Source organism: Pseudophryne corroboree, chromosome 8 (assembly GCF_028390025.1).
Source record: "Pseudophryne corroboree isolate aPseCor3 chromosome 8, aPseCor3.hap2, whole genome shotgun sequence".
In the NCBI taxonomy this organism is placed as follows: domain Eukaryota; kingdom Metazoa; phylum Chordata; class Amphibia; order Anura; family Myobatrachidae; genus Pseudophryne; species Pseudophryne corroboree.
The window spans coordinates 261,643,319-261,665,311 of NC_086451.1; the positions used below are offsets into that span (position 1 = coordinate 261,643,319).

At 42.3% G+C, this 21,993-nt stretch overlaps 1 protein-coding gene across 2 annotated transcripts in view; it reads right to left on the reverse strand.

Moving 5' to 3' along the window:
* ARHGEF9 (Cdc42 guanine nucleotide exchange factor 9) overlaps positions 1–21,993 on the reverse strand; it is a 735,112-nt gene that overhangs the window by 537,043 nt on the left and 176,076 nt on the right. For both annotated transcript variants that reach the window (XM_063937200.1, XM_063937199.1), the window contains exons 2-5: positions 18,720–20,384; positions 3,623–3,901; positions 2,737–2,887; positions 2,037–2,146 (exon numbers count right to left, since the gene is read on the reverse strand). In XM_063937200.1, coding sequence (XP_063793270.1) covers positions 2,037–2,146; positions 2,737–2,887; positions 3,623–3,901; positions 18,720–20,321 — 2,142 coding nt within the window. In that variant the 5' untranslated portion in view covers positions 20,322–20,384. The remainder of the gene's footprint in view (positions 1–2,036; positions 2,147–2,736; positions 2,888–3,622; positions 3,902–18,719; positions 20,385–21,993) is intronic.

Here is a 21,993-nt window from a genome sequence, read left to right on the forward strand (position 1 = left end):
ACAACTTTACAGTATATCAACAAGTCTTGACAACGCAATTAGCAATTGTCATTGAACTTATTAGTGAAAACCTTTTCCAATGTAATATCATTCGGAATCCGCTCAGCCCTCTGCTTGATGAATAAATAATGATCAGTTGGCTAACCCCTCTAAAGAATCTTTTTCTTCTCAATTGTTAAGAATATGTGTTTTCCACAGGAAATCCTGCACATTAGTCATACACCAAAGACATTCTCTCTGCTTAATGTTTCTTACAGTATATCACAATAATAACACAGGAAAAAAGCTCTGTGCCCTTGCTGGGTGTAATCCTCACTTACCTCTGTGGGTGTCAGCGAAGACTTCCATAAATTATTTACAAACATTGTAAGGATAAATAAATATGCTGTGATACAAATGTAACATTGTTAAACAAAACCTGACACCCCTGGAGCGACCCAGGAGTTCAAAAAGTAGGATAAATAAACTATACATTGGTTTATTAATAAAAAAACATCAAAGGAATTCATATAACTTCTTTGCTGTGAAATGTCAGTCAATTTTCTACACAATGTGAAAGGACGCTTCAAACGTGTGGTGAGGAAATAAGACTTATGGTGTGTACACACGGTGAGATTTTTTCTTCCGATTCTGACTATATAGTCAAAATCGGAAGAAAAGTTAGTGCAGATCACAAGATGACAGTCACCTTGCCATCCCGATTCGATGCCGATGCGTGGTCCCACGCGGTCGGCATCGGAAAAAAAGATAGACGGTGCAGGCAAGTTGACTATCTCTATAGAAGAGATAGTCAAAATTGACACTTAGCCAAAATCGCACATAGCCAGTATCGCAAGCACACTCATTATGTGCTTGCGATACTATGTGCCGCCCCGGCCCCTGTCGCATAGTGAGAATCGGGCATAGCCCGAATCTCACCATGTGTACACACCCTTAGAAATATATTAATATGGACAAGAGCACGCCTATTTCTTGATTTGTTAGTTACACAGATAGGGGGTAATTCAGAGATGGATGCAGAGCTTGCTTCCGCAGCCAGATCTGCGTCCATCTACTCACATGCCGGGGGGCCACCCAGCACAGGGCAAGGCCACCCAGCATGTGTGTTGCACCGCCCCGCGATGCATTCACAGTTTAATTGCGAACACATCGATTAGAGGACGACCTGTGCCTGCGCAGCCTGGCTGTGCTGGCACGCGGTCTGGCACCATCTTCTGCCTCACAGCTGCTGCAGGTGACGTCACGCAGCCGCCCCGAAAATGGTCCATACACACCTAGTTTTGTCCGGACCACGCCCACCAAACACTGCGTCGACGCCCTCTTGACGCCCAACGCTGTCAATCACTATGTGATCGGATCCTTCCAGGATACAATCACTTGGTGAAAGGTCACGCAGGTGCACATGCGCAGACCCTATGGATTTGGCCGCACCATCTCTGAATAACCCCCATAGTGCTCTATCTCCCAACTGTTGAAAGCACAGGTTGAAAAGGTTAGATTGGTTTTAAATATATTTTTCAGCAAAGTGTCATGAGAGCAGAAATTATGTAATTCCATTAGCATCCCTATAGTTAACATTGCGGGCTCAGAAAACATCTGATACATAGTACAGAACAATGTACCATTTTAATGTGGAAGTTTCACAACTTTATTTAAATCAGCAAGTCTTGACAAAACAATTGGTAATTGTGAGTGGAAAGATCCACCTTTCTTTCATACTTTATAACACCCCGTACAATACATAAAAAAAAAAGTTATTATCCATTATGGCAAAACAGCTTTTCCTATTTCGCCCAAATCTGAGTCATTGAGTCAGATATGATATGCAAAGACAAATGATTCCTCATTTAGCTACTTCATAATGTATATTTTCTGTTAATAATAAAATAAAACAAAATAATGAAATTGCTCTTAAAAAAAAATTGTATGTATGCATTAGTGACATTATCTGAAATGTTCTGCTGTGCTTATGGAGAGCATACATTTTACATATTATTAATATGGATGACAACACTACAAATGCCCCACTCTCATACCTGGTGTACTGGCAGCTGATGTGATCCAGGATTTAAAGCCTTCCATCTGCTTCTTCCCTTTCTGCTGTCTCTCCGGACTTCCAGAGTCTTTGAGCCTAGATCAGCTTCTCCTAAGAGAGAATATACTGTTATCTTATTATTCACAACTGGTTCCTCCAAAAACCCAAATGCCATTCTTGTTTGCAGTGTTCAGTCTCCATCTGCCGACTTGAAGCATACTATTGTGTTTGAGAAGTGATGCTAAACACAATTTCCCACTAATTTATCTATCCCTCACATACAGTACAGGCAACCGCAGACATTCAGCACACCTGAAAGCATATACTCACTACTATACCTTCTACCACCTACCCAATACTTATTGTGCTCACAACATCAATATCAACACAAAAAAATGTCCTAACTTTTTAAATATGTGACCATTTAGAAAAATAAAATAAAATATGTGAAGCAGTCACAGTTATCAGGAGTATTTCAGATAACGAGTTCTTATTAATACTGTGGGGATGTTGTTGTAGTTCCCAGGACCGGAACCTGACAGTCAGCATCCCGAATGTAAGTATGCCAGGAGGGTTAGGGTTAGGCTGTGACAGTGAATTTACTTGTAAGGAGCAACGTCACGTAGCATGACCATAAATGTCACCGCAAAGATCTTGACGTTAGCTGTTTTCCAATACAGCTGGTGTCCTATATGACATACCTTCATCTGTGCTCATTTGTTTTCTTTTCATCCATCCAACTTGATCAAGCCCAGATGGGGTGCTTTGGGACAGAGGTAGCGACACACATCTGTCAAGAGGGAACTTGAATGATGGGGGCACTGTGAGTGGAGTGGGAGGCAGTCGCAAAGGCTGGAGTAAGGAATGAGAAAGTGAGGGCATTACACCGTCAGACAAGGTGTCATCTAATGAAGCAATCTCACGGTCTATAAAGTTCACTATGTGTCCCTTCATTATTCTCTAAATGTTTATCTGGTTAACGTCTAACAGTTACCACACCTATCTCATCTCAATGGGAGTCTCTTTTCTCTAAGAGTCTAATGTTTACAATGTCTTGTGAAAAAATGTTTTTTTTGGCACTTATTTCAACAAGAAAAAACAACCAAAATACATTTTAATATGTTGTGCAAAGTGAAATATTACTGTACTTTGCTATCTATTCTATTACAGAAACAGACAATCCTTTCTTTGTAGTGTTTTGCGCTGCTCCTGCTGTTTAGTATTCTATAACACAGCAAAGAGGGCAAGACTCTAAATATAATAACAAAAAAAAATCATAAAACATCTCAAATAATTAATATGCAATGTTAAAGCTATATTCCATGTAAAACAGAAAAAAAGATAATTTTAGCTCAATTTATTGTGTTTGGTGTTAGTGTTACACATGAACATGTGTCTATTTAATTACTATAACAGACTAAAATGACTTTTCATTAAAATGCTGTGTGTGTAAAAATGACTGTTCATCTGACTTTTTCAATGACTGTTCTTCTGTATAAATACAAGATACTATATCAAATAATACAAAAAAAGAACAATATAAAAGATGATACACTACTGGATGGGGGTAGAAATTGGAGTTCTCACCGGAAGGATGTTTTGATCTTTGGTTATTAGACCAGAAGATAGAGGCACAGTTTTGCCAAACCCATTGATTTTCTGGTCTGCATCAGAGTTACTGGCAATGCTGGTGTCGCTGTCTGAGACATCATTAGCACCGGTATCATGTTTACTAGGTATTGGCTCATCTTCTTCAGATGCTGTCTGCAAAATATCTATGTTCTGCCCTTGACTCAACCCTGTGACACCAAATGGGATTGGCATTTCCTCCTCTCTTGAAGTATCAAGTCCATTGTGCCATTGTTCCTAGAGAAGATAGAGGACATAACCATCACATTAATATAACCATAGCTAGTGGCAAAATATAGTAATAACCAGTTTTCACAACTCTTTTCTCCTACAGATGTGTCCTCAAACATTGTGCCTCAATACGCCATGCAGCGGGAGACGCCTTATGTGAGTGTGCCGACAGGTCACGTGCAACTCTGTTATCATTGGAAATCTTTTTTGCCGAAAATGCGACTTATTTGCATCACTGAGCAGCATGAATGATATGCGGCATGCTTGTATTCTCTGTGCATCTGTGGCTTCATCTGCGTACAAAATGCTAGGTAACGTACCATTTTATATGCATATACAGCCACGGTCGCACACAGAATATAGGGGGTCATTCCGAGCTAAATTTAGCACAGCTACAATCATAAACTCAGACATGCGGGGGGACGCCCAGCACAGGGCTAGTCCGCCCCGCATGTCAGGCGATGTGGAGTTGTGTGTCGCTGCCGCTGGCCGCAGCGGCTGCGTGAGACGTCACGCAGCGCTGTGTGCTGAGTTTGTGTGCTGAGTGTTCTGTGCTAGATCACTCAGCACACATCTCTGGGAGAAATCTCCCTGTGTGTACGGAACTTAAGATTCCAAAAGGGAAAAACAGAAGGATTCAGCAGACATAGAAGAAAAGATAAACCGAGCCATTAAAAGAGAAAGAAAGGGATAGCTTTAGCTTCAGACATTACCTGTGTACTTCCTTAAGTTACATTACAGAACTATCAATACCCATAATCGTTATAACAGCAACACATACTATAAATTGTTCACAAACTTAAGCAATAGACAGTGCTTCTGTATTATTAAACTGAATTTCAAGTCTAAAGTATCAGGATCAGACATTCGCCTCCTGTATGATGTACAGCATTTGTACGTATGTAACAGACACCTTCTGTACTTGGCACACTGTATGCTGCAGTTCCATAAATAGTTGAGTGAGAAAATCTATTCCCAGGTCAGCATCTCCATCTACCTCTCAAAACAAGACCAGAGATAATAAAAGTGAGTGTTCCAGGGCTGTGGGTCTGTCTCTTAGAATATGTATCTATATATATAACTACAGGTCAGGCTTGCACTTAGGCTAAACATACTGTTGCGATCTCCAAGCTTTCTGGTAAAGTGACCAAACATTTTCATGCTTGCCAAGCAAGCTAAAATGGGGCTTTTTGGAACATTTTACAAAGCAGCAGTTATAAAATTTCAAAGAAGAACATAAATGCTGCAGAAATGGCTAATATTCTAATGGTTTATTGTAATAACAATAATATACTTCTGTAGACAACTGAACATTAAAAAAGTTATTAATTTAAAACAGTACAAGGACCATTCCATTACAATTAGGGGTATCCAATAAGGCACGATGAAACATTGGGTGCAAAAAACATCAGTTTTCCGTGATTTTTCCCAGTGTTTCACCAATATTTATTTACAGGCTAATCAATTAGCTTGCCCATACAAAAGTACATTTTTTCACAAATACACACAGGTTCAGTGAAACCTGTGTGTTTTCGCAGCTGCAGCCCTGAAAACAGAGTTGCGTCCTGCTGGGATGTTGTCCAGCCTCTCTGAGGAGGTGAAACAAAATCCCAGATGCTGGTTTATTGGGGCTAATTGAATAGCCCCCGGGGATACAATATCCTGTGGTAAATTACCATGTGTAATTGGAAACTCCCCATAGAGTGAAAATGTCCTACATGTGGCAAGGTAAAAAATAATCTGTAGCATGTATCTTTCGAGTTGTCAACATAGGTTGATAAGATCAATTATACAATAGCTCTTTCTTATAGGTTTTCAGAATTTGGATTTGAGAGAAATTATCAAGTGGAACTTTCCCTTACAAAATATTAGTGGACTTGGCATGTACCATACGTGACAAGTATGGCTCTTTGATATTACATCCATCTTTTTAAAAGAAAAAACTTCCTTGTGATAAGTTTTAACAAAAATTGTTATGTTAACACTTATACAAATTAATTATACTGTACGTGACTGTGAAATGGCCTACAATTGTTTTATTTATTTACTAAACCATTGGTCCAGAACAGACTTTTGAGGATCCATTTTGGTGTCAATATGAAAGCAAAGCTCATAGGGGGTCATTCCGACCCGATTGCACACTGCAGTTTTTGCAGCCGTGCGATTGGGTCACAACAGCGCATGCGTGCGGGCCGCAATGCGCAGGCGCTGGACTGCAAAAAAAACACAAGTGAACGATCAGGTCTGAATTACCCACACTGAGCGATGTGCATGCCCCCACAGTGATGAAAATGGGAGGGGTGGCTCGCGATCACGGCATTCCTGCAAAACAACACCCTTTTTGCCAAGGTCAATCCTCCTTTTTGGGTAGGAGTCTCTCTTTGACAGGACCAAATGTTGGGAGGTATGTTATAGAAAGGAGACCTGTTGCAAAGTGAGGTCACTCTGGGACATTCTCCATAGGAATGAATAAGGCAGTACTGATTGGTCAAAACCTGTAGTCCACCTGCAGATGTTAGGAGACGCCATAGCGGTTCACAGGTCTGGTGGTTCCCGGTCGTTGCTGGGCGACTGGGACACCATGTCACGACAGCTGCAATGGCCAATGGTCCAAACTGTTTGTAGGCAACTAGGACTTTCTGTGGCCGCACTGCCTGTTGGTTCCAGCTGTTACTATGCAGCCTGGATGGTATAAGGAACCCGGTGTTTGGGATGCCTGCAGTCAAAATACTGCCAACCCAAACAGCGGCGACCTGGAGGTCAGGATCCCGACAAAAGGTATTAAGGAGACTATTCCTAATCCCCAACCCCTCTAACCCTCCTTTCATGCAGTCTGACCCTAACCGCCCCCCCCCCCCCATGCAGCTTAACCCTAACCCTCCCCAGGGGTGCCTAAGTCCTCCTCCCTGCAGCCTAAACCTTACCCCCCCCCCCACCACCACCACCATCACCCACCCGTGGTTTACCTCTCCGGTGGCCCTAGCAAATCCTCATTCGCTATCCTGGTGCCAGTATAGTGATCAATGTCACCGGATCCCGATAGGACAACTCCTTTGTACCTGCAGCTGCTCAGCTGCAATGTAATTAATTTCAAAGGTCCTGTTTCTGTATGTGCAGCTACTCAGCTGCAGTGCAATCAATTGTAAGGGGTTTGTCCCTGTTCTGGGGTTGTGACTGGCCAGAGGTTATGATAAAAGGCAGGTGGCGTTTAGCCTTCCTGCCAGTTATAGCTTCTGCCCTGCATGAAGTGACTTGCCCTGCTACTGCTGGTCCTGTGGAACTCTGTCGGATTATGTTGTTCTTGGGGAGAGGGAACCCCATTTTCTGGTGGTCCCTCTTCTCTAGGGACTCTATTCCTGGGCTGACCAATTGAGGACTGGTTGCAGTTATGGCAGGAAGACCCCATGCTTTGTGTCCCCCTGGTTTGACCTCGTGCTGGTTATTGTAAAGTAGGAGGATGCCACACCATTTCCCCCCCTACTTATAAATACCAGTTTAGACTCTGAGGTCTGGGGTTGATTAAAAATTGAGGAGGGAACTATGATTTTTTTTAAATTTTTTATTTATTTATATATATATATATATATATATATATATATATATTTATACTGTTAAAGCTTATTACAAAAACAAAGCCTGAACAGATCACTCACATGCCAAATACAGGTCTATTATTTGGGTGGGTTTGCAGTCGGCTTTATGGCAGGTTCTTAATCTGTCGCATAGTAGATTCGGTGGTTCTAGTCTTTTAACTAAAAAACATTGATATTGAGTAGATGTTCTTTTGTGTTCTAAAGTCTACATTATCGTCAGATTCCCATTGGATTTGGCTTTAGTACAGTAAATAAGCAGACTGCAACCTGCTGTGAATCTGCTGAAAAACCCAAATACGACGCTCCCTCATGTGGCCAAGATGGTGACCACACCACTGAAGAGGTTAACCCTATTGCCACGGTGCCATCTTTAAAAAGACGCTAGGCACCAATTTTAAATGTCTGTCCGGCACTAGGCGCTATTTGTTTAAACCAAATGTATTTTTATGTAATTTCAGGTGACACAGCCAAAGACCATCTCCAGCGGCTGCAACAATGCTGGAGAGTCACTGCAGCCAGGACTTAATACCGGGGCTGCAGGGCTACGAGTGGCAGAAAGCTGAGGCCGGGAGCCCAAGCACACCCAGAGTTAAAGCCACTCTGTGCCAGCTGTTGTCTGCGACTAGGCAGCGAAGTGTGCAAAGGGCTCATGCTGTGGCATTCCGGTGGCATGCTCTTAACCCCCAGTGCTCTGCACAGTGAGCAGTGTAAAAGAAGAGGGTCTGCAGCCAGGACATTGTTCCAGGGTGCAGGACTGTGTTAGTAAAGCCCAACGCACAGGATAAAACAAAAACAAATGTCTACATGTTTAAAATAAAAAGTATTGAAAATATGGTATGTTGTAAGGAACTGCAACCATATTTAAAATATGCCTGTATGTACTTAGAGTAAAATGCACTTACTTATCTCCCTGGTAGTCTAGGAGGAATAAGAAGTTCTGTATGGGCTGCTGCCACCGCCCCTCCCCACCTCCTTCCAAAGACTCTGCCTGGGGGATCTTGTTGCCCATCTTTGGAACTCGGATTTAGATAGAGATGATATGTTGGATCCCTTAGCAGAAACCTGGAAGTTAGTTTTCAAGGGAACTATCCTCCACTTTACAAGTGCCGGCACCTGTCGATTATCACCTAGGGTGGGCTCATGCATAGAGAAGTGACCACTGTCCATTATGGATAATGATAAAAGTGTGCATGCCAGGCACATGCACTGATCTTGATTGGGTAAAGACCACAGGGCAGACCTCCCCCCTGTGGTACTGTGTGTTGGAATAGGATAAAAAGGGGCTTTCAAACCTTATTTTGTTTATATCTTCTGTGACATCCAGAATTGTACTGTTACTGAGCGTCTGGATGTTGCGATAACTCCAAGCAATATCTGCCATGGGAAGAGTCTTTTTTAAGACTTTTTGAACAAAATATCTTGCTTTTAAGAAGAATGCATCTGTATCCTGTGACCAACAGAATTGTGCCAAATGCCACTCTGTTCTTTGGCAGTCCTGTATAGAGCACAGTGCCTCTAAGCTCACACCATCTGCCAGCTACTGTGCAGGGACCTAATCCATGGTGAGGGACCAATGGAAATCAGCCGTCAAAAATCAGGAGTGACAGCAGTGTGTCCACGCATACATATCAGAAAGTGGTTCCAGATGCCGAATGTAGGAGCCTGATGGTGACAGCAACTTACCCCCTAATTACGCTGTGGGTGGAGTCAGTAACAGGCGGTTATTGACGCTAAAAGGGAATCCCCTAATAGCCCAAATCCAGTGGGATTAAACAAATCTGTAGTTGCTGGTGCTACATACAGTCATACTTTTGAAATCACTTTGCATAAGAAACCCCATTACTCGTCCACAATTCCCAAAGATGACCTGCTCCAGTGCCCAAATGCATTTACACAGAGTAGAGTAGTGAAAGTAGGTGTGTTGTTTAAATGCAGCACACAGCTAAAGGTCCATACACATTAGACGATGTCGCTCTGTGAGCGTCGTCGTCGTCTGTTTCCCCCTCCCGGGCCGGCCGGTCGGCGGCCGACTGTACACACTGAGCGATATGACCGCTCATATCGCTCAGTGACGTCACGCCTCCGCCAGCCCTGCATGCAGGTCATGAACGACAGTCCAGATCCTGTATGCATGCCCTACCGACAGTGACGATCATTGCCGACCCGCGGGGCCGCGCATCGGTCGTCGCTGGCGGCATACACACTTGCCGATAAAATGAGCAACGTCGCTCAGGGAGGGGGAAAATGAGCGACATCGCTCATTTTATCGGCAAGTGTGTATGGACCTTTAGTTCCATCACACAATAAGGAGACAGGAAAAAACAAACATCCAACCAACTTTTCAAACAATTGAATTCCACCCATAATCTGAAGGTCATTTTATGAAATATTTTAAGATTTTTTTTGCATGAAACAAAGTATGTGTACATTGAACTATCAGAAAGCAAAGTTGTCACTATCTCAGTTGTGCTAAAAAAAATCAATCCATATTTCAGAATATTACGTATTTCAGGAATTTTGGATATAGTACACTCAACCTGTACCAGTTTTACCACTACCATAGTGTAATAAAAAAAGATCTTGCCTCCTTAACATAATTAAAAAAAACGTGCCTTAGTCTCCAAAAGAAGTTATGGTGCTGTAATGTTATTTCCCCCACAAAGAAGGTTGCTAACTTCCAAAAATGTAGTTATTTTTTCCTGAATAAATAATTACCTTGAATCTGAAAGACAACGCCAACTGCTCGCGAAGAGCCAAATGAGTGCCTAGTAAGCCCACCTACTGTACTTAACAGATAAGCAGCCAATCAGGAACGACAGGCTTAGTAGAGTAGATGTATTAAGCCTGGAGAAGTGATAAATCAGTGATAAACAGTGATAAGTGGAAGGTGATAACGCACCAGCCAATCATTATGGGTTTGAAAATGACAGGTAGGAGCTGATTGGTTGGTGCGTTATCACCTTTTAGCACTGCTTTATCACTTCTCCAGGCTTGAAACATCTACCCCACAGTCATTTGCTGACATTAACTATTCGGAAGAAATGCATTAGTCTATGAGTGTTTTCATTGTTGGTCCATATAGATTACATCGGATCAATCCAAAATAACAATTGCATTTAAGCATAGGCGTGCGCAGAGGGGTGCCTGGTGTGCACAGGCGCCCCCTAATGTCCAGCAACCCCTACATGCCTGCACATTAGGGCAGTGCAGCACAGCGATCCCCGCAGAGCCTGTGCTATTTCTCGCTGCCAGTAGTGCATTTACCGGTATGCTTGTTGACTTCCTGGGATGCGCTTCTGGAGAAGCTCAGGCAGTCTGGGCAGCAGGCTCCTCTCTTACAGAGTACTGCATGAGCCGCCGCCGCGTCTCTGCTTATCTCCCTCCTCCTGCATCTCTTGCCCGGCTGCGGTGACCCTGCCGGAGCCACTACACGTCCCGCCACGCCTGACTGGAGGGACCGCGGAGCCTCCTCCAAACCTCCAGGTAAACTGCTCTCCCATTCCCTCCCTCCCTCCCATGCCCCTCTCTCTATCCCCCCATGCCTCTCACTCTCTCCATGCCACCTCACCCTTCATACCACCCTTCTCCATGCCTCTCACTCTCTCCATGCCCCTCTCTCCTCATGCACCCCCGTCCCAATGCCCCTCTCGCTCTTCATGCCTCTCTCCTTGTGCCCCCCTCTCCATGTCTCTCTCTCTCCATTATATATATATATATATATATATATATATATATTGCTCATACTGTGTGGCGTAATGTTAACTTTCGCTCATACCATGTGGCATAATGTAAATTTAGGTTTATACTGTGTGGTGTAATGTGACTTTTGGCTCATACTGTGTGGGGTAATGTGACTTTTGGCTCATACTGTGTAGGGTAATGTGAATTTCAGCTCATACTGTGTGGCGAAATGTGAATTTCGGCTCATACTGTATGGAGTAATGTGATTAAGCCATGTGATTTTACTGTGAGAATGTAAATTAGTGCTAGACATGTCCCTGGGCGGTGAAAGACACACCCAAAAGGCGGTGCTAGACATGCCCAAAAGGCGGTGCACCCCCTAATATAATTACCTGCGCACACCTATGCATTTAAGTATTTATTGAGGCAATGCACTACAGAAAAATGTATGAGTGAAATAATATAACATTTAACAATACTGCCAAATAACTTTTTTTTTTATTTCTGTGACAATTATTTAGTTCAGAGACTAAAGGGGCACACTCATTTTTTTATTATAAGGAGAGACAAATTTTATACTAAAGGGGCTAACAGTTAATGAGAATGTGATTTTAGCAATTTAAGTAAGCGTATGTCCTGCTGCCGATGTACATGCTGGTATACTAGCTGGCCTGTAGTACTAGATAAAGCTTAGCGCTATTTAGCATTTTGTCATCAACTCTAGAGGCAGATTCAATTAGCCGCAAAAGATTTGTTGTTTTCTTTCTGTGGAAAAACAGCATTGAGTACAGGGGAGAGAAATCACTGCTTTTAGTTCACAGCTTCAAAAGTGGCTGTCACTTTTTAAATGTTTCTACACTATGTAGACAAAAGTGATTGGACATCCCAGCGCCATCAAAATGGTGTGTTCCTGCAGCAGACGTGTTTGTGAATGTATAAAACGGTTAGAGGAGCACTGATTAGATAATTTAATAGGAAGTGGGCCAGATGCAGTAAGGTCACCTATTCTTTTGGGGATCCGTGGAACTCCTCAAAAATTCGGTAGCTTTTCAGTTGCTCGAGGAGTGTAGGTAAGTATGACTTAGCATAGATCACACACTGTAGAATTAATGTGTGATACTGGCGGGACAACCACAAATTCTCTAATTGAATTGCATGTGTTGCTCTGATTTTGTTTGCAGAAATACCATGTGATGTCTGAAAATTATTAATCACAGCGCAAAGTTCCAAGCAAACTGAATCTGGCCCTAGATATGAGGACCCAAACATTTGACACAATCTTTTATAGAGGGTTTTTAGTAAATCTCTTTTTAACCTACAGTAGGTGATGTAGGGTACAATCTGATGTTCTACCAGGCGATTTGGCCTAAATCAAATGCAGTTTAGGTGCCCTGGACAGGCACACATTGCTAGCAGTTTGGGTTTTCACCCTGCACACTGATGGTATAGTAAATCCTGGAGCATGGAGGAGACAACTGCTGGTGATGTGGAATAATGCTTTTTAATACCCCCCCCAGGAGTTCATGTAAAATGCCTTATATACAGGCTACTGTCCAGGCCACGTTTTAGATTCAGTCAAACACAATATTTCTCAATTTGAATTCATGCATTTACAATTTAGATTTTATCTGTTAGGCCTGAAAAGCATTCATTATTCATTACCTTATGATCAACAGTCTGGATATGGATTGCAGCACACAGTCCAAATACATGGCAAATTCTCTAAATCTCTGAAGTTTACTAGGACCAGCAGATGGTGCTATGCTACAATACTTTCCAAAGTATTTCTGTGCTGGATCTCTCTATCCTATATATTAAATCAGTCAGAATGACTGTTGGTGTCGTTTTCACAAGACACTTCCAGACCTAAAGGCACCTATCTCTTTACTGGAAATAACAATGTAATACTGGCAATTTGCTGCAATGAATTGAAAACCTGTGATGCACAGTGATCAAGAAGTAATTGTGTACAGTAAAACATCCCTGTACTGTGATTCCTCAGGACATCACTTCTCCATAATTGCAGGATGCTCTGTGTCCTCGGAACATTATTCCTTTCTCTACCAGTACAGCAATCAAGTGAATGAACTATCAGGTGCTTTACAGATTACCCCAGATGGTTATTGAAAATAATGGAAAATTGTTTTTCATTATACAGTATGACTATACAGTAGCCTGACAATTGGCACAGCCTATATACACAAAACAGTGCTGTACTCTACTGATCATTATATACCTTACAAATTATTATCTTTATGCAGTACCATAAGATATGTTAGATGATTATAATCACTTTAGTGACTAGATAATTTTGTAGACTATTATTTTCTAACTATTTCTTGAATCATTGAGATTTTAAAGTACACGTGTTACCTGTTTACACCTGAGTCAGCCATTTTGTGGGAGGAGTCAATATTTAGGAGAATACAGCTAATCATTTCACAAGGAACCAGTAACATCACCAGTGACTCTGCCGACTTCACTGGATAGTCTGCAGCTTCACTAATAAGACGGCTACCTCTATTGACTTTAGAAAAACGCTATACTTTAAATAACGTTATGAATTTTATTTTATTTTTATAAATGAAAAGTGCTCCCTCTCAAAACAAGAGCAACATATTTTTCCATTTTTAGACAAAACATATATAACACTAACCACTTACATAATATCATACCAGTGAATCAGAAGAAAATACTTAGGTGCAAGTCTATCACACTGGAGATAGTTGCAACAGTAATTAGGTTTATTTTAGGACTACTTCATGATTCAGAGGTAAACAAAAAGAAGCAATAAATTAACCTTGGCAAAACCATGTATATTAAAGTTATCTGGGAGGGATAAAATTAAAATGATACCAAGTACATTACGCTAATGTATCCCTCTCCCCTGCTTTCCTCTCCACCCTTTAACTGATTTTCCCACACCATTACCCAAGGCCATAAGTAGGGCGGCGCTGATGGTGCTTCGCACACCGTGCAGAAGCACTATGGGCGCGATCTGTAACTACCTAGCGCCCGCATGAGTACAAATGCTGTATCTAAATCTAATTGATATCCGTCACCCGCACAGCCGGCTGGAGATCTGTGAGAAGGAGAGCAACAGTGATCTGCCAGAAGACATCACCTCCAGCCCATGCCATGCTCTGCCCCCATACCACTGCTGGGGAGAAGAAGAGCGGGCTGCACCATCACCATCAGGTGTCCGGTTGCTAGGGCCACCCAGCTAGCAGGCTTGTGACAGGGAAGCAGGCTACTGAGGCGGCCACAGTGGGTACACCCCCCCCCCCACACACACGCAAACTTCTCACCAGTGGACAGCTGTCTGTCCAGTCACAGTGACGTATCTTTCACCTGGCAGAGGTTGCGGTGACAGCACTGGGGATGGCGAGGAAGGTACGATCTCTTGTAGGAGTCGGCAGTGGGTGAATGAAGTACATGCATGATGCATGATAGTAGCAACGGGTGTCCCAGCTGCCATGTCCATGGGTATATAACACCCGGAGTAATCTATGTTATATACAGTGCCTTTGTAGTGTGCCCCGGGTATATGGTCTTTATATAACATTAGGGTGTATGGTGTGTACTGTGCTGCAGCTGTCACACATATAACAGCAGCCTCATTATTCTGCCAGCACAGTGCTAATATACAGTATGTGCTGTAGTATAGTACAGTATATAACAGTATTTATATAGGTATTGTATTAGCACATGGTACATGACCATGGCATGGCACACCATCATCACTTAAGCAGCCTGGAGGTAAACTTTCTCCCTGTTTTATTGCACATATGTACCGGGGTCCACATACACTATTACTCCTGTGGGCATAACATGTGTAAGTGACACAACTACTCCTGTGGGCATAACGTGTGTGAGGGGCACTACTGCTAGTACTCCTGCGGGCATAACATGTGTAAGGAACACTACTACTGTGTGGGAATTACGTGTGTAAAGGGCACTACTACTCTGTGGGCATAACTACTGTGTGAGCATAACATTTGTAAGGGGCACTATTGTGTGGCATAATGTGACTAACAGACACTACTGTGTGGTGTAATGTAAATAAGGGACACTGCTGTGTGGTGTAATGTGACTTCCCCACAAAGCTACATCCCTATATTTTTGATGTGCACTAAAGGGCATAGTACATGCGTTCCACTATCATCCCAAGAGGACGCAGGCTTAATTGTTTCTAGCCTTCTAGGCCACAGTTAACAGCCAGCCAGACCCTGAGTACTGCTGTTCATATCACCTGACTGCGATCCAGCCAATCACTAGCCAGCCTGACGCTGCTCAGCCAATCCTGGCTGGTCTTGGGATATATAATCTAGCCTCTGACTCTCAGTCATCGCCTGTACAATGTCTAGATCAGTCATAACTGAGTGAAGCTAAAGCTGTGCTCCTGATGCATTTATCCTGTTATTCTAATGGTGGTTTTGTTCCTGAATGTTGGACAGATCTCCACACCTGTGCACCCTACATCTCAGGCTGCACAGGAATTTCCAGCCTGTTTCTGTTATCTGATCTAGCGCCACACCTGTGTAAACCTTATGACTGGCTGTACAGTTAAATCCAGTTCATTACTGGTTCCGTTCCTGATTATCCACAGCTACTATCCATCCCGGCGTTCGGTGTGCCTCTGGTCCTGCTATCATCTGAGTGCTCCCAGTTCCTGGACTTCAGCGACAACCCAGTTTAAGCCTGGTAAATACACTGCCAAGTTCTGCCACTCTAGCATTCTGGACTACAGTTACCAAGTAAGGAGACTGTAATTTTCTACTAACAGTACCTATTCAGTATCTTCTCTGCTACATCTACTACCCTGTCACCAGCACTAAAGTTCCTGATGGTCTAGTGGGTACGATCCAGAATCTCTCTGCCGAGACCCGAGTTCGATTACCGGTTAGGGAAGCACCTTTCTTCATGCCAGGAGGTCTCATCAGGCATGCAAACTTTACCTATACAGCTCCAGATACCCATACAGACTTTTCTCTGACACTGGCTCCACAAACAAACATAAGCGTGACAATGTAGCAGTGATAAGCCCTGTATCAGTGATAACAGGGCTTTTCACTGGTTCCTTCCATTCAGAAAAGGCATTACCATGCCCCTGATTAGTGTAGATGCTAGTGTATGAGGAGAGTGATTCAGAGAATTACAGAAAGCTCAGATTTCCATTTCACTTCTCAAAAAAATGTCCACCCGTGGATGGCGCAATGAGCCTCCTGATTGGAGAAAAGCAGAAAAAGACTGCAATTTACACTTCCTGCCTGCCTCTTCCCGTCTTCTCCACCCCTTCACTGTGTGACCAAGAGAGGAGGGCAGGGGGAAGTTAGAGAGGAAGTAGGTACAAATAAGATATGTAAGAAGGAATGGGACTGGAAGAACGGAGGTGTGATGAATGTAGATAGGTGAGTGTGCCTGATAGCTGAAAGTGGAAGGGAGATAGTAGGAAAGCAGATACAGGGGTCTATTCATGTAGTTCTGCGGACCATGGGGGTAATTCAGACCTGATCGTAGCAGCAAATTTATTAGCAGCTGGGTAAAATCATGGGGGTCATTCCGAGTTGATCGCACGTAGCAACTTTTTGCTGCCCGTGCGATCAACTAGACACCGCCTATGGGGGAGTATATTTCTGCATAGCAGGGCTGCAAACGCTTGTGCAGCCCTGCTATGCAAAAAATGTTTCCTGTAAAAGAAGACCAGGGTAAGAGTTACTTACCCTGTGTGATCGATCCAGCGATACATGTCCCGGAATTGACGTCAGACATCCGCCCTCTAAACACCTGGACACGCCTGCGTTGGACTCACCACTCCCCGAAAATGGTGAGTTGCCGCCCGGTTCCGCCTTCCTCCTGTCAATTTTCTTGCGGTCGCTGCTGTGACCGCTTTCCTCGCTAGTGGCATCTCTGCCTGGCGATGGCCGTCGCCGGGCAACAACGCGCCTGCGCAATGTGGCCGCCGCGCTTGTGCAGTTCCGACCCGATTGTGCGGCTGCGAGGAAGCACAGCGTGCAATCGGGTCAGAATAACCCCCCATGTGCACTGCAGATGTGGCAGATATAACATTTGCAGAGAGAGTTAGATTTGGGTGGGTTATTTTGTTTCTGTGCAGAGTAAATACTGGCTGCTTTATTTTTACACTGCAATTTAGATTTCAGGTCCTTCAAATCGATGGAAACTGATGGATACCTGATATGCAGGGATGTGTTTATTTTACATTTATAGTTTTAGAAAACTGAACAGAAATCAAACATTAATTTAAAAAAATCAAATAAAAGGTGTGTGTTTTCTCTGCCTTAATAATTGTGTACTGTATGTGAACACTTATTTACACATTTCTCTAATTAAAACCACAGAGAGCATTCACCTCTATCTGGAAAATATATACTAATAAATTAACTACTTGGAGCAGCTTAAGTTTTATAGTAGTGAAACTAGTAGCACCCGTGGAAAATATTCAGGAGTCTTAATGACAAGTTTTCCAAACTGCAAAATAATAAATATACACCCCGGAATGGCCATAGTATTCCTTGATGGCAGTGGACTCTTTTAGCAGGATAATGCCATGACAAAGAGTTCAAGGTGTTGACTTGGCCTCAGAATTTTCCAGATCCGAGTTCGAGTCATGGAGGCCTCACTGTCACAACTTACAAAGGCTTTCTATTGCTCCATGGTCCAGTTCTGATGCACTGATGCACTGTAGGTGCATTTGTCGGTGAACAAAGGTCAGCATGGGCAGTCTGACCAGCCTGCGGCTACAGAGCCCCATATGCAGCAAGCTGAGATGCACTGTGTGTTCTGACACCTATTATAGCCAGCATTAACTTTTTCAGAAATTTGTGCTGTAGGACTGGACCAGACAGGCCGGCCTTCACCCCCCATGCCTTGGGCACCCAGGACCCTGGCGCCCCTTCCCTGCTGTCCTTTCTTGGACCACTTTTGGTAGGTACCACTTGTCTGTTCTATATGATGTAAGTGCCATGGCACTATTTGGATTCTTTCTCTTTCTACCTAGGTAGGTAGGTAGGTAGGTAGATAGAGAATTACTCTTTGATGGGTATGAGACTCAAGGTCGACAGTGTCTAGGTTGACACCCATTAGGTCAACACCTATTGTTCGACAGTGGCTATGGTGACACTAGAAATAGGTCGACATGGCAATTAGGCCGACATGAACAAGGTCAACGTGAAAAAATGTCGACATGAGATTTTAAAAAAATTGTGTTGTTTTCTTTGTGAAGTGACGGGAACCCCAATTAGTGCACTGTGTCCCCTCGTATACCAATCCCAATTGTAATCCACGTGGATCGTAAAGTATGGAAATGTAAAAAAAAAGAAAAAAATTGAAAAACTCATGTCAACCTTTTTGCATGTCGACCTAATGGTCATGTCGACCTATTTCTAGTGTGGACCTAGTCACTGTCGACCAATAGGTGTCAACCTAATGGGTGTCTACCTAAGTGGTGTCGACCCAGAGTCCGGATACCCTCTTTGATATAGACTAAAAAAAAAAAATACAGTTTAACAAGGGTTTTAATAAAACATTACCTCTTCTTCACAAGATGAAGCTGTTGCTGACAAACTAAAATGAGATTCACTGCATTCAAATACATCCTCATCTTGTGTTTCAGGGAGACTTGATTGAGACATAAAAGAGTTTTCAGGATTCCCTTCAAAAACACTATCCAGCTGTGACTCATCTATAGTTTCTTCATGAGAATTATCTGATGAAGTATCTGAGCTCATATAAGAACCATTGGTGCTAGGCTGTTCCACAGCCTGTGACAATAAAAATTTTGCTTTTGAAGATTCTTGATGACCTTCATCCATGCAACAGGTGCTATGCACGTGTATTGTATCATCAATTGTTTGTGCAACTTTGCACACTGGGTCATCTGGTTCTACTTTTGCTGCTGGAAGGAGTGACATGTCCTGAACTAATAGATTATCCTGGGCATGATTCTCCCAGCTGCCTGAATCGGGAGATTGAGGGAGTTTTGAAGAAAAAGTCAAAGCGTTCTCATTTTCAATGACCAGAGGTTCTTTAAGAGAGGAGTTCAGTAATCTGGCAGTGCGTGGAGTTGACTGAGAAACCTGATCCTCTGATGTAGAAGACCTGGAAGAGCCTCTCCATTTTCTAGCTGCTACTGCCATGTTACTGAAAAACTTAAAGACCCCACCAAAGTTTTTGGATTTGCCTCCACTGGCAGTATCAGATGCTTTACCCACATCAACACTGTCCTCAAACCTTTGATCTGTTTCAGCAGAGGCAGAATGTTCTGTTGTGTTCTCTATGTTTTGGAATGCATTATGTGGAATTTTATCAAGTCCCTTTGAGTTATCTTTGCTGGCAAGTGAAATCCCTTTTAGATAGCTCCACATATCTGAACTTCTGCCCCTGCGATGTTCTGGGGGAATTTTGAGTCCTCTTCTTTGAAGTTCTCCTTCAGCAATAGTTGAGCTCTTAGTGCCCATAAGTGCATGCCTACGACTGCTACCCATGCTTTCATTGTCCATAAGTTCAGTTTTGCCATTCATTCCAACACTGATATCCCTTAACCATTTGTTCTCAGTAGATATACATTCAGAGATGCTAATATTTAATTCTACATCTTCAAAAGAGGAGTCTAGGTCATCAATATAACCTGCATAGGAATGTCTGTATGGTCTTTGTCCATCAGCATATTTCCTTGTTCTGAACAAAGCACTTGGGATTGTAAGTTCTATATCCTCTGATGGTTGACTTTGGGACTTTGGTTTGGAATTTTGTACTACTGAATTTTTGGAGAAAGTTGCAGAACGTAATCTTTTAAAAGATCTAACTTTGTCCATGAAAGAGAGCTTAGGCTTGGGCTCACTAATTTCACTTGTGAGAATCATAGACTGTGGCCTCTTGCTACGCCCAGAGCTTGCTCTCCGTCTACTCACAAAACTCCAGATGCGGGTTCCTTTAGCTTTCTTTTCATATCTATGTGTGTTATGGTCCATCTCAAGATGGGTGGAGACCTCACCCACTTCACAGTGATCAAGTTCACAAATTGCCATATTGTCTGTATTATTCTCCTTGGGGTAAACCTGAAAGCTTCTATTCATGTACCCATTGAGAATCACATCAGAGTGGTTGTTTAAATCGCCATTTATAACTTCCATTGCTCGCTGTCCTGCCTTTCACCACATCCCATCACCATCAGGTGCAAATGCTATCGAAGAAAGCTAAAAAAAACAAAACAAGAAAAAGCAAAAGTAAATTTAAGAAATATAATAGGCTAAACATCATTATCACTTACTGTTAAAGGTCAATAAACAATTAGAGCATAGAGCAAATAATTAGTTAGCTACATATCCTGAAATACATGTAGATTGCTCTACTTGTATTTTACTCAGCAGCAAATTATTTGCAAACTGAAAAATTAATCTAGTTATATAAGTTATATAACAGAGTAAATTACTGTATATATATATTTATTGTACAGCAGCAATTCGCACACACTTAAGTTAAACAAGTAGAGGGTGCCAGGTCAGGAAATTCATTCATAAACTGTACCGCAGGAGGTCCACATACCACAAACAACGGAAGAGCAGCACACCATCATTTAGAAAAATAGAAAAACAATATTTAATGAAAAAAACATCAGGTCTTTAGTAAAAAAGCAGCATTATACTCATCCAAATATTAAGGATGTGGTCAGTAAACAGATACATGTCCATCCCAAATATGCTGATCTTCCGTTGTTTGTCCTATGTGGACCTACTGCGGTACAGTTCACACATATATATACACTGTTAGGGCAATAAGGATTTGGAATTCCTTGCCAGGGAAGGTGGTAATGGTGGACACTGTAAATCCATTTAAAAGGGGATTGGATGAATTTCTGATTGAAAAGGATATCCAAGATTACAACACTTAAAATATTGAAGTTGTTAATCTGGGTGTAACGTGATTTGTAGTTGTTAACTAGTCATAAAACATTTTTCAGCAGATACATTAAAATCAACTAAACTTAATACAATAAACAGGTTGAACGCGATGGGCATTTTGCCTCTTTTCAACCTCGAATACTATGTATATATATATATTATATATATATATATATATATATATACTGTATATATATATTTCCAACAGCTGTCCGGCACTCGTAAGCGGAAGAAAGTACGTGCTGGGGTGCCCTCCTTGTGGGGTTTAGCCCACTGTGCAGAGAAGAGGGTAGATCAGGCGGCACTCACCAGACTCCAAGCAATGGATTTAAATACGTGTCATATTTATTGACATCTGACCGACATGTTTTGGAGAATAACCTCCGTCCTCAGGGTCCCTGAGGTTATCCTCCGAAACATGTTGGTCAGATGTCAATAAATATGACACGTATTTAAATCCATTGCTTGGAGTCTGGTGAGTGCCGCCTGATCTACCCTCTTCTATATATATATAAACTATGGGGTACCCAATTGCGCTAAGTGGAAATCCAAAGCGGCACCTTTAGAAGAACCTTTTGTTAGCCAAGTTCAAAGAAAGACACATAACAAACAGATCTGAGTGCGCTAGTTATTAGTTACAGTGCATCCGGAAACTATTCACAGCGCTTCACTTTTTCCACATTTTGTTATGTTACAGCCTTATTCCAAACTGGAATACATTCATTTTTTCCCTCAAAATTCTACACACAATAACCCATAATGACAACGTGAAAAAAGTTTTTTGAGATTTTTGCAAATTTATTAAAAATAAAAAAACTAAGAAATCACATGTACATAAATATTCACAGCCTTTGCTCAATACTTTGTTGATGCACCTTTGCTAGCAATTACAGCCTCAAGTCTT